General features: G+C 42.9%; 1 protein-coding gene across 2 annotated transcripts; it reads right to left on the bottom strand.

The window, feature by feature from the left end:
* Positions 1 to 6,984: 6,984 nt before the first annotated feature.
* LOC100342498 (GTPase IMAP family member 1) lies at positions 6,985 to 11,602 on the bottom strand. Of its 2 annotated transcripts, none has more exons than XM_002722510.6 (3): positions 11,310 to 11,602; positions 8,832 to 8,880; positions 6,985 to 8,289 (listed from the first exon to the last, which is right to left on the bottom strand). In XM_002722510.6, exons 1-3 carry the CDS (start codon positions 11,355 to 11,357, stop codon positions 7,412 to 7,414), a joined length of 975 nt encoding a protein of 324 aa, XP_002722556.5. In that variant the 5' UTR covers positions 11,358 to 11,602; the 3' UTR covers positions 6,985 to 7,411. The 2 variants fall into 2 exon arrangements, with proteins under 2 accessions (XP_002722556.5, XP_008248296.3); XM_008250074.5 differs by having other exon boundaries at positions 11,532 to 11,602.
* Positions 11,603 to 13,070: the final 1,468 nt, after the last annotated feature.

Here is a 13,070-nt window from a genome sequence, read left to right as displayed (position 1 = left end):
ACCTAGCCATCCCACTCCTTGGAATTTACCCAAAGGATTTAAATTGCCAAATAAAAGAGCTGTCTGCACCTCAATGTTTATTGCAGCTCAATTCACAACAGCTAAGACATGAATTCAACCTAAAGCTCATTAACAGAAGACTGGATAAAGAAATTATGGGATATGTACTCTATGGAATACTATACAGCAGTAAAAAACAGTGAAATCCGGTAATTTGCAACAAAATGGAAGAATATGGAAAACATCATGCTGAGTGAAATAAGCCTGTCCCAAAGGAAAAAATGTCATGTATTCTCCATATCTGTGACAACTATGAGCACCTAAAAGGAAACATGTAGAAGTGAAATATACACAATGAGAAACATAGTGTCTTGATCAGCCCTTGTTCTGACTGTCGAGGAACAACTTAGTATTTTATTCCTTTTAGTAGTTTTTGTTCTACTTAATATGATTGGCTGCTCCTTAATTAACACAAAATTATTCTTAGGCATTTAAATTTAAATTTAACTGAAAAGTGATCTCTGTTAAATATGAGTGGGAGTAAGAGAGGGAGGAGATATACAGTTTGGCATATGTTCACTCGGCCTTACCCCTAATGGTAGAGCTAGAAACATGCCAGGGAATTCCAATTCAATCCCATCAAGGTGACATGTACCAATGTCATCTTACTAGTCAAAGTGATCAATTTCATTTCATAATTGATCAAAAGATAGGATTAAGTGTCAAAGGGATCACATAAATAAGACCAGTTTCTGCAAATAATAATTGATAGAATTAAAAGGAGAGAATGATCCTACATGGGAAGCAGGATACACAGCAGACTCATAGAATGGTAAATGCTCTAAACAGCACTCTGGGCTCAGAATCAGCCTTTAAAGCATTCGGATCTGGCTGAAAAGCCCATGAGACTATTCAGGCATGGAAAGTCAAGACACTATGGCAAAAAAAAAATGACCTAAATGAAAGATCTCTGTGAGTGAGATCCCAGTGGAAAGAATAGGCCATCAAAAAAGGAGGTACCTTTCTCTAAAGGGAGGATAGTACTTCCATTTTGACAATGGCCTCATCTAAATAAGATCAAAGTTGGTGAACTCAAGAGGTTTCCATAGCCTTGGCAGCTCATGATAAGAGCTTCGGGTGATTATTGACGTCATAAATAAGAGTGTTAATTGTTAAATCAACAATGGGAGTCACTGTGCACCACTCCCCAAGTAGGATCTCTGTCCTTAATGTGTTGTACTATGTGAATTAATGGTAAAATTAGTACTCAAACAGTGCTCTATACTTTGTTTGTCTGTGTGGGTGCAGTCTGTTGATTTTTTACTTAGTATATACTAAGTTGATATTCTGTAATAAAGATAATTGAAAATGAATCTTGATGAAGAATGAGATGGGAGAGGGAGTGGGAGATGGATGATTGCAGCTGGGAGTGAGGTTATATGGGGAAAAGCTGCTATAATTCAAAAGTTGTACTTTGAAAATTTAGATTTATTAAATAAAAGTTAAAAAAATACAGTACTGAGGCCAGTGCTGTGGCATAACAGATTAAGCTGCCACTTCCATTGCCAGTATCCCATATGTGTACTGGTTCAAGTCTCAGTTGCTCCACTTCCAATCCAGCTCCTTGCTAATCTGCCTGGGAAAGTTGTGGAGGATGAACCAAGTCCTTGGCCCCTGCATTCATGTGGGATACTGGAAGAAGCTCCGGGATCCTGGCTTTGTATTGGTTCATCTTCAGCCATTGCAGCCACTGTAGGAGTGAACCAGCGGATAGAAGATTTTTCTCTCTTTCTCTCCCTCTCTCTCAACTCTGCCTTTTAAACAAATACATCTTAAGAAAATACAGCGCCTAATCATTATCTTAGTCACCCTACTGTTAAATAGAACACTAGAAGTTCCCTCCTACCTAATTATAGATTAGTATCTGTTAACAAGCCTTTCCCTATTTCTACATTACCCCTACTTTCCCTAGCCTTTAGTAGCCACCACTCTATTCTCAGCATCTATGAGACCAACATTTCTAGACTTCATATGAATTAGAAGGTTTGGCACTTCTCTTTTGTGCTAGCTTATCTCGTTTGGAATAATGACCCTTAGTTCCATCCCTGTTGTCCCAGATAACAGGATTCTACGTGCAAAATTTTCTTTATACATTCACCCTTGGATATATACTTAGATTATTTCTGTCTTTGTGTATTGTAAACAGTACTATAATAAATACACTGGCACAGATGCACTTTTGGCAGACTAATTTAATTATCTTTGGATATATACTGAGTAGTGGGTTTAGCTGATCATATGGCACTTTTATTTTTAATTTTTTAAAGAAGCTCCACACTGTTTCCACAATTGCTGTACTAATTTACATTTTTATCAACCATGTGCATGGGTTTCCTTTTCTTCACACCTTTACCAGTCATTCTAACTGGGGTGAGGTGATAGCTCACAGAAATTTAAATGTTTATTATTTTCATCTACTTGAAAGTCAGAGGGGGAGGTTACAATCTGCATCTGAGTCCAAATTTACTTTCTCTAATAAGGTTGTATTTGGATCAAAACCCATCCTAATGACCTTAACTCAATTCTGCCTAGAAGACAGATTTCTAAATAAGTCAAATTCACAGGTACTGGGGTTAGGACTTCAATATATCTTTTAAAAGAGAACACAAGTTTGTATATGAACATACGTCTTTTGTTCTCTTGAATTTATGCCTAGCAGTGGAATTACTGAGCTCAGGGAACTCTGTGTTTAATTTTTGAGGAAATAGAATATCATCTCCCATAGTGGCTGCACAACTTCACATCCCTACCAGAAATTTACAAGAATTAAATTTTTCCACACGCTCACAAATAACACTTGTTACTTTAATCTTTTTTTTTATCATTCAAGTTTTATTAATAGAAATTGCAAAATTCTACCCACAGGCTTTGTGGATTCATTATCTTATTTTATTTCCCAATTAATCTTGGTTAAAAGGGACATTTTAAAGACAATAATATTCTACAAATGATCAGAGAAGCCAAATAATATATTTTGAAGTTTTATTACGTAGGAATATTTTAATGTTGCATTTTTAAAATGCAAAATAGCAAAATTCAAAACCAAATCACATAGAAATGTCCCACAATTAAAGATTTTATTAGCATTACAGAGCATAAACACTTTCAACTCTTGCGAAATAGGTGGGATAAATCCATTGAATGGATCTGACAGTCGTCCAATAAAAAGAGATAATTATACTCTTATATTTTCCTTTTTCAAATAATCTATACACTAGCTCCTAAAAGTTTTGCCTTTATGCTGCAAATTAATGAAAGGAGAGTAGTAGCACTGAAATTCTGTCATTATCTCATTTAAGTTACTTTAATCTTTTTAAAAAGTGTAACCATCCCGGTATGGTATGGAACTAATAACTAAGACTGAAACTTACTAAGGGTGAAGAACTTAAGTACTCTCACCACTTTAATAAAAAGAAAACTGTGTGAGGTGAGAGATATGATAATTAGTTTAACATTGGTGATTATTTTCCAGCATACATAACTCAAAACACCATGTTATACAAGGATATATATATATATGAATTGTATTTTCATAATATTATAACTGTGCACACTGCTAGAGCTTAGAGTTGAGGCCACTGTTTGGCCAGTGAACTCAGAAGTGTAGGTAGTATGGGGCTGGCGATGTGGTATGGCAGGTAAATCCACCACCTGTAATGCCAGCAACCCATATAAGGTCTGGTTCGATTCCTGGCTGCTCCACTTCCCATTCAGCTCTCTGCTATGGCCTGGGAAAGCAGTTAGAAGATGGCCCAGGGTCCCTGCATCCATGTGGGAGACCCAGAGGAAGCTCCAGGCTCCTGGTTTCGAATTGGTGCACTCTGACCATTGAGGCCAGTTGAGGAGTGAAACAACAGATGGAAGACCTCTCTCTCTCTCTCTCTCTCTTTCTCTCTGCCTCTCCTTCTAATCTGTGTAACTCTGCCTTTCAAATAAATAAATAATTTTCTTTTAAAAAGAAGTGTAGGTAGTGTGCTACATGAGAAGAAAGCTTTTTTTTTTTTTTTTTTTTTGCTAACACCACAAGGATCCCTGACCTGATGAAGGGAGTTGGCTAGTGATTCTTGCTACAAGTATGAAAAAATGTTATAGTTTTGGGGCTGGTATTGTGGCATACTGGATGAAGCTACTGCCTGTGACCCCAGCATCCTGTATGGGAGACAGTTCAAGTTCTAGCTGCTCTACTTCTGATCCAGCACCCAGCAAACATGACTGTGAAAACAGCAGATGATGGCCCAAGTTTTGGGGCCCCTGAACCCATGTGAGAGCCCTGAAGGAAGCCCCTGGCTCCTGGCTTCAGCCTGGCCCAGCCACAGCCATTGCAACCATTTGGGGAGTGAATCAGTGGATGGGAGATTTCTCTCTCTGTCTTCATGGCATCTTTTATACATTTTTTCTTATAACCCTCATGTACACAGACTGCCATGTAAGATATTGACTGGAAAACACTTTTCTCCTCCACTGTGTCCTGAACTCAGCTGGATGAGGGTTGAGCCAGACAATTGCCTTACCCTCTAGGACCCCTAAGTGCTCTTCCCATATTCCAACCAGCTCAGTCACTGACCCTTGAAAAATCTCTACTTCACACAACTGACCAGCAGGAATCAAACAGTTCTCACTTGGTTTGAGTCAAGGATTAAAACCTCCCACTGCTTACACCAGAAATGGTGCTACCTTTTTTCAGTATTTTTTAATACATATTTTTATTTTTTTGAAAGGCAGAGCTACAGAGAGAGAAGAACAGGAAAGAGAGAGGAAGAGAGGGAAAGATAGAGGAAGAGAGGGGAAGAGAGAGGGAGAGAAAGGGAGAGAGAGAGAGAGAGAGAGAGAGAGAGAGAGAGAGAGAGAGTTTTCCATCTGCTGATTCACTCCCCAAACAACTCCAATGGCTGTGGCAGGGCCTGGCCAAAGCCAGGAGCCAGAGCCAGGAGCTTATTCTGTGTCTCCTATGTGGGTGCAGGGGCCAAGGACTTGAGCCATCTTCCACTGCTTTCCCTAGTGCATTAAGAGAGCTGGATCAGAAGTAGAACAACCAGAACTCAAACAGCGCTCATATGGGATGCCGGCCTTGCTAGTGACAGCTTTACTCACTGTGACACATTGGACCCATTTATTTTCTTTTTCTTTTTTTTTTTTTTTTACAGGCAGAGTGGACAGTGAGAGAGAGAGAGAAAGACAGAGAGAAAGGTCTTCCTTTGCCGTTGGTTCACCTCCAATGGCCGCCACGGCCAGCACATTGCAGTCGGCGCACCGCGCTGATCCGAAGGCAGGAGCCAGGTACTTATCCTGGTCTCCCATGGGGTGCAGGGCCCAAGTACTTGGGCCATCCTCCACTGCACTCCCTGGCCACAGCAGAGAGCTGGCCTGGAAGAGGGGCAACCGGAACAGAAGCCGGTGCCCCGACCGGGACTAGAACCCGATGTGCCAGCACCACAAGGTGGAGGATTAGCCTAGTGAGCCACGGCGCCAGCTGGCCCCTTTTATTTTCATCAGTGATCAGCAGAGTGCCCTTGGCAGAGTTTTCTCTGCTTGTTCACTACAAGTGTCTATGTGTGTGTGCATGTGTGTGCATACATGTATGTAGACAAATAATTATTTTATGACAGTCATAGAACTTCTTTTAAAAAAATAAGGCTTTATTAATTTACTTATTTTTATTTACTACAGAGAGAGAGAAGAGAGATGTCTCCCATCTGCTGGTTCACTCTCCAGATGCCTGCAACAGCTATTGCTGAACCTGGACAAATCTAGTAGCCCAGAATCCAGTTGGGGTATCTCATTGTGGCAGGGACTCAAGTACACAAGTCATCACCTGCTGCCCCCAGGGTGTGCAACAGTAGGAAGCTGGACTGGCAGTGAAGCCAGGATTCAAACCCAGACTCTCTGGAGTGGAATGAGGATGTCCCAAACAGTGTGCTAACAACTACTCCAAATGTCTGCCCTAAGCATATATTGGAAAATGAACAAATCAAATCAAGATTCCCTATCAGAGCTTCTGCTGGGATCTGTTTACAATTCCTTAAACTAACCTGGTCTCTGCTACCGAAGAAATGTGCAGTCTCATCACATGGCCTTGGCGTTCCGTTAGTACCACATGTGAGAGCTTCACACATGAGGGACGTATGAGCCTCCCTCTCCAGTGGAGGCTCAGTTATGTGGATATTTCCCCTCTTTGCATGTCTCTGCAGAGATCATCTGAGGAGCTCTGGATGTGGAGATAGCAGGCAAGGGACACTACAGGGAGGGACCTGCAGTTACCCAGCAGGATTAGGGATGACTGGAGGTCTGTCTGTGAGGGTGGTGGTGCTGGGTACAAAGCAAACATGGCCAGATGAATAGGGAGGAGCAATAGACACCTGATTTGGAGCAGAGAGCACACTCCCCCACACACACATGGGACAGAAGCAGGTGACTCCAGAGCCCAGAGTCCTGTCTCCAGCTCTCAGCCCACAAACACCGGATTGGTGCCCTCCCACCTTTGGAGATTCAAAATAGAAGTGAAAGCTTTTCCAAATCTCTTGAATGTTTTGATTTATCTCAGTTTAAAGCGCTCCAGGATTTACTATTCTTGCATAACTGAACTGTGAGCCCATAAGCCAATGAGAAAACCTCTCCTGGGAAGCAGACACTCTGTAGGCCCTCAGTGGCTACTGGGAGTTGAGTTTTTAACCTCCTTGGATCTGCAGAATTCTCTGCTCTCAAGTTGCTGGGAGATCAGAATAAGGATAGTGGGGACACACTCCCCTACTGGGAGAAAAGGAAAGTTCCATTGCTGTGTATTCCCTTCCTACGACTGCACACCAAAAGATGCATATGTGGATGTGTGTGCATGTGCAGGCAGAAGGGGTTGGGAAAGACACAGCAGAGTGCCTTGTTCAGCGGGCACATGAGGCTCTGAACAAACATCCACAATTACTGACGTCCTTTAAGACAATGTGATCCCACAGTGCATTTATTTTTGGAATTAACGTATTCAATTCAAATAAACACGAGGGTGCTAGGTTTCTCTTTGTCTTGGTCCTTGGCTTTGTCCCTGTGGGATACATGGGGCCTGAGAGGACAAACATTCCTCATCTGTATTCAGGAGAGAAGATGACTGATGGCAGGGAAAGGCAATCTGGTGTCAGGAAAATAGGCAAGAGTGAGAGTGGTCGTTTTAGCTGCAGCAAGGGGCCAGCACAGGGAGGGCCAGGTCCCAGGAAAGGCTTTGGCTGGGAGGGGGCCAGGACACGACTCTCCAGCTGGAAGTTTATGGGTGTGGAGGGAAAGGAGGGGTCAGCGTGGGCCCTGGTACAGAACACCAAGCAACAGAGACGGAGCAATGAGACCAGCAAGTGACCTGGTCAATCTGTCAATCAGAATGGACCTCAGCCGAGGGCTCAGGCTGGTGCCTGTAGAACAGCAAGTAGAGCAGACAGGCACCCCCCAGGAGGAGGGCCAGGCCCAGTCTCCAGTGGTTCCTGAGCAACTTTTGCCACTCCCACAGCCGGGCCAGCAGCCAGGAGCCCCTGGACCTCTGCATGCGGGCCGCCACCTTCTCTGCCACCCTTCGGAGACGCTCCTCGGGGCTGGCCCAGTGCAGGGCCTGCAGCACACCGTACTCCTCGTTGGTGTAGTGGGCACCTCCGTTCTCCCTGACCAGGCGCTCCACCAGGCCCAGCAGCTGCTGCACCTGGGCCTCCTGCTCACGGCCGGTGGCTCGGTTGTCAAAGGCGCAGATTCTGCCCCCGCACTCGGCCGCCAGTTCCCGCAGAGCCCGATTCTCTGTGCAGCGCACATAGTCCTGGAGGCAGCCCCCGGCCAGGTCCTCCTTCCTGGTGAAGACCACGACTGTCCAAGCCATCACGCCCTCCCCGAACATCTCCTTCACCTTCCTCACCGCCTCCTGGTCCTGGGCCGTGTAGCGGCCCAGCTGGGTCACCAGGAGCAGCGCATGGGGCCCTGGGGCTGAGAGCAGGTAGCAGCGACCTCTCTCCAAACCTCCTGGGTCTGTTCTGGGGACTTGGGAGTGGAAAATGTCTGGGGTGTCGATGACGTCCACGTGCCACCTGGCCCGCCTGCAGCTGGCCATGGAGCAGGTTCTGGTGACCGCCGAGCTCTCAAGCCTGGAGAGGAACCTTCTCTGGCCCAGGATACTGTTCCCCGTGGCGCTCTTCCCGACTCCTGTCCTCCCAACCAAGACGAGCCTCAGCCTGGGCACCTGGCAGGACTGGCTGTCCTCTTCCAAACCTGGGAGAGCAAAGGATTCACAGTCTCATGGCAGTCAACCCAGAGCTCCCTTCAGGACAAAAAACTGTCTTTAGAACAAAAGAGAATGAGATTTGAACGTTCCCCCTTTTAACCAAACCTTTAGTTCAGTCATCTGCTTATAGACGTTGAGCTCTTGGTGGGGGGTGTACCCTGGTTTTCCTTCTGAATTGGGGTTTCCCTCATGCCCCCACTAACACAGTGCACCTGGTAACTGGTGTTTATCACAGTGTATGATTATATCCTCTTTGACCTCTTCTGTGGTGATCACAGCTGGTTTATTCACCTCCCTTTATTTCTTAGGAATGAGGGTGCAGGCTGGTCAGAGGACTGGGCATCTCAGAGGAGGGGTGGGACAGAGATCCAGCTACAGTGCAGACCCCAGACTCTTGCTGTTTTGCCCCAGGCCTTGGATGTCTCTGGGATTTGCCCCTGCTCAATCTCAGGGAAGCCCCTTTTCCCCTATTTCCCTAAGCTCACACCTGGGGTAGGGGCAAGGATGAGTTGCAGAGTTGGTTCCTTACCATAGGCGCTCTCTTCATCTCTCACCATCCTCCGACCTCCCATGCTTCCCTGAAACAGTCCCAAACACAGCTCATTCATTCATTTACTCATCTGTCCAGTTGATGGAGTGCATCAGGCAAAGACCAACCAAGGTGACACCACCGTGACACCGATGGCAGGACCCAGCCTCTGCCTGCAAGCTTCTTAACATCTACATGTATAGTTTTAGGAAGGGGCAGGTGGCGAGACAGAATCAGGTGAATTTTGTCACTACTAATTAATTCTGCTAAAATTCACTGTTTGGACTATGTGATCAAATACTTTGCATGTAGAATCAATAAACTGGTCAAATAACAGATTTTCATTTTGTTGATTTTTTGTTTAGTTTTAATTTCATTTATTTCTGCTCTGATTCTTATTATTTCTTGCCTCCTGCTAATTTTGGGTTTCATTTGTTCTTGCTTATAAACACATAAAACTTTAGTGAAACTAGCAAAATAGACCCTAATAATTTAGTGAGACTAGAAAAAATAAATAAATAAAATCAGAGATAAAAAATTAGACATCTTTCAAAATCGTTACTTAGTATATACTAAGTTAATCTTCTGTATATAAATATAATTGAAAATGAATCATGATGAAGAATGGGATGGGAGAGGAATTGGGAAATGGGATGGTTGTGGGTGGGAGGCAGGTTATTGGTCGGGAAAGCTGCTATAATTCAAAAGTTGTACTTTGGAAATTTATATTTATTAAATAAATGTCAAAAAGAAAAAAATTAAAAATAAAAAAGTAAGACATCACATCACAGCACTACAAAGGATCATAAGAAACTATTAGGAATTCTCAATAAATTAGCTGTAGAAGGACTTTTGCTGGGTATGGTTCATTAATTCAATAATTCAGACATATATAGATCAATGCAACAGAATAGAGACTAGAAATTAATACATGTGAATATGGCCAATTGTAGCTAATTGATTTTTGGCAAGTATTCTAAGAACATCCATTGGAGAAAGAACAGTCTTCTCAACATTGTGTCAAGGCAAAACTGGACAGACACAGATTGAAAAAGAATGAAACTGGATCCCTGCCCTTCACCATTTATAAAAAGCAACTCAAAATGGATCAAGACCTAAGTGTGAAACATGAAACTATGAAATTGCTAGAAGAAAACACAGAGGAAATACTTAAGCATATTGATGGACACATTGATTTCTTGGATAAAACTCCAAAAGTGCAAGCAAAAAGCAAAACTAGACAAAGGGGGATTATTTCAAACACGGAAACCTTTACACAGCCAAGGAAACAATAAATAGACTGAAGAGATATCCAACAGAATGGGAGAGAATGTTTGCAAGCTACTTTTCAGAGAAATGATTAATATCCAAAATATATCAGAAACTCAAAAACCCCCAAAGAAGTAATCCAGTTAAGAAATGAGCAAAGGACCTGAATGCAAGGTTCTCAGATGAAGAGATACAAATGACCAGCAAGTTTGTAAAAAAAAAAAAAATATTTAATGCAATAGCTTCCAGGGATTAAAACCACAATGAAATAGCATCTCACCCGTGTTATAATGTTGTTATTAAGAAAACAGAAAGTAACAATTGCTGGTGAGGATGTGGAGAAAGAGGAAATTTTACATGTTGTTGGTGGAACTATAAATTAGCAGTCACTATGGAAAGCAGTATAGAAATTTCTTTAAAAACTAGAAAAAGAGTAGCTGTATTATCCAATAATCCCTCTTTGGGTATATATCCAAAAGACATAAATACATCATATTAAAGAGATAGCTTCTCCACTATGTTTATTGCAACGCTATTCACAATAGCCAAGATATGGAATCAACCAATGGGCCCATCATCAAATGAAATGATTAAGTTAATGCTGCATATAAACATAATGGAACAATATTAAGGAACAAAAATAATGAAATCGTATTATTGCAGAAAATGGATGACTCTGGAGGGCATGTTAAGTAGTGTGGGCAGACATGGAAAGACAAATACTGCTTGTTCTCCCTCAGTCTGAACACAGAGTGGTGATAACTAGAGGTTGGGAGTGGTTGGGGAAATAGAGGAAGTTTGTATTTAAAAGCAGGGGAAGCTGAGCACTGTTCATTAATTTTGACAAATAAGTTGTACCAATAATAGATGTTAATAATAGGTGAATCTTATCCTGGTTTATTTATTGTGGAAAATATATCAAGTTGTTAAAAATAGGAGAAGTTCCGTATGGAGTATATGGGAACTATTCATACTACTTCACGGTTTTTGTTTTATAAATCTGAAACTATTCTGAAACAAGAAATTGTCAGACTCTCATAATTTACACCAGAACAAAACAAAACAGCTGGTATATTTGTGCTAGTTAGAGCAAGAATTTAGCTGAAGCAAGAAGCCCTTGTCAATGATGAACAGGGGGAGAAGGGAAGGAGAAAGGATTTAGTCCAAAAGTAAGGATGTGTGCATTCCAGAGCCGGTGAAAATGCTTACCACTTCTTCCAAATCTAGTCCGTTTGAAAACCCGAGCATCTTTGTCATCCTGGAAGCATGCAGTTATTCCTTCTAGATCACACTCCCTTCTCCCCTCTCTAGATTGGAGGTGCTCACTCAACCAGTTCCATTTGAGCAACACCTTCAGACACTGACGGCTTCCTGCTGTACTAGTTCCAGCCCCAAGCCCCCAGCCACCTCCCTTCCCTGGATCAGGCTCACCTTTCCCGGAGACGAGTCCTGGACTGGACTCTGAGAAAACCCTTATCTGCTGTGTTCCCTTCAGCGAATGCAGCAGGCTCCTTCCTCCCCCACACACAGAGGAAGTCGCTCAGACTCAGGGCTTAGAGCTCAGGAAGGGCACGATGGTGAGGACTTAAAGAGACAGAAACCCTCACCAGTGAAGGAGTGGCCATGCAAGATTTCCAACACAAACTGCATCCCCTGCTTTGGACTAGGGTGATGTTTTCAGAAGATCCCTATGTCACTGATGTCTTGGTTCTAAAAAGAGCTATAACCTCAGACAGAAAACTTTTTGGGTTTCTGAAGCCTATCTGCTAGCCTTTGGTCACTTATCATACCTCCAGTTGCCCTTTTCATTTCAGATATTTTCCTATAAAATAATCTCCAGAAAGTCTTATTTTCCAGGGAGGAATCCTGACAGGAACCCATGATGGGGCACTTGTCTGGACAATGCCGTCACAGTGGTCCTGCCTGCGAGGACGTCACATGCAGAGTCTCTTCATCCTTAGAGAAAAGGAAGGCTCTTCTGGCTGTTAAACATAGGATGGGGTAGGTGTTTGGCATAGCACTTAAGATGCTGCCTGAGATGCCACCACCCCATATTGAAATGCCTGGGTTCAAGACTTCACCCTGCCTGTGACCGAGCTTCCTGCTAATGTTTGTGCATCACAGAGGCAGCAGATAGTTGCTCAAGTACTAGGGTCCCTGCTAACCACATGATGATGCGTGGATTGAGTTCCAGGCACCTGGCTTCAACCTGGTCCAGCCTCAGTAGCTGCAGCATGAACAAGCAAATAGAAGGTCTCTCTCTCTCTCTCTCTCTCTCTCTCTCTCTTTCTCTCTCTCCCTCCTTCCCTGCATTGAAAATGGTTTGGCAATCATGAACAAAGCCTCCATGACATATGTGTGCAGGTCCTAATGTGGACACAGTCTGCAACTCCATTGGGTACATGGCAAGGAATGTGACTGCTAGTCCTATGGTAAGACTGTGTTTACTTTTATAAAAAAATTGCAAGACTGCTTTCCAAAGTGTCTCAGCCGTTTTACATTCCTATCATTAATTAATGGCAGACCCCACTGAGTCCCATCCTTGACAGGATTTGGTATTGTCATTTTTGTGTAGTTTGGCTATTCTACTGGACGTATGGTGGTATCTTGTTATTGTTTTAATGTGCACTTCCCTAATGACATTTGATATGCTGCATCTTTTCATATACATGTTTGCCATCTATATATCTTCTTTGATGAGATGCCTGTTAAAATCTTTGAATCATATTCTAATTAATATTTTCCCCCAAAGAAACCTTCTTTAAAGGGGTAAAAACTTCGTTAAGTACAACTTTAGGAATATAGTGACTCTTCCCACTATACCCCCTCTCCCACTTCCACACCCATCCTACTCCTCCTTCCTCTCCCATTTCCAGTCCCATTCTATATTAAGATTCATTTTAAATTAACTTTGTGAACAGAAGACCAACTCTTAAACTAAGTAAATACTTCAACAATTTGAAAACACAC

Source organism: Oryctolagus cuniculus, chromosome 7 (assembly GCF_051225735.1).
Source record: "Oryctolagus cuniculus isolate XC-2025 breed Fujian yellow rabbit chromosome 7, ASM5122573v1, whole genome shotgun sequence".
Lineage (NCBI taxonomy): Eukaryota > Metazoa > Chordata > Mammalia > Lagomorpha > Leporidae > Oryctolagus > Oryctolagus cuniculus.
Note: the sequence above shows the minus strand (reverse complement) of the source record. Positions and strands in the feature narration are given on the sequence as shown.

What these genes read in the sequence shown, in the direction of transcription:
- LOC100342498 (XM_002722510.6), bottom strand. Translation starts at nt 11,357, where the DNA reads ATGACAAAGATGCTCGGGTTTTCAAACGGACTAGATTTGGAAGAAGTG. An exon ending in GACTAGATTTGGAAGAAGTG is followed by an intron (nt 8,881 to 11,309) that starts GTAAGCATTTTC and finishes GGACTGTTTCAG; the next exon opens with GGAAGCATGGGAGGTCGGAG. An exon ending in AGATGAAGAGAGCGCCTATG is followed by an intron (nt 8,290 to 8,831) that starts GTAAGGAACCAA and finishes TTGCTCTCCCAG; the next exon opens with GTTTGGAAGAGGACAGCCAG.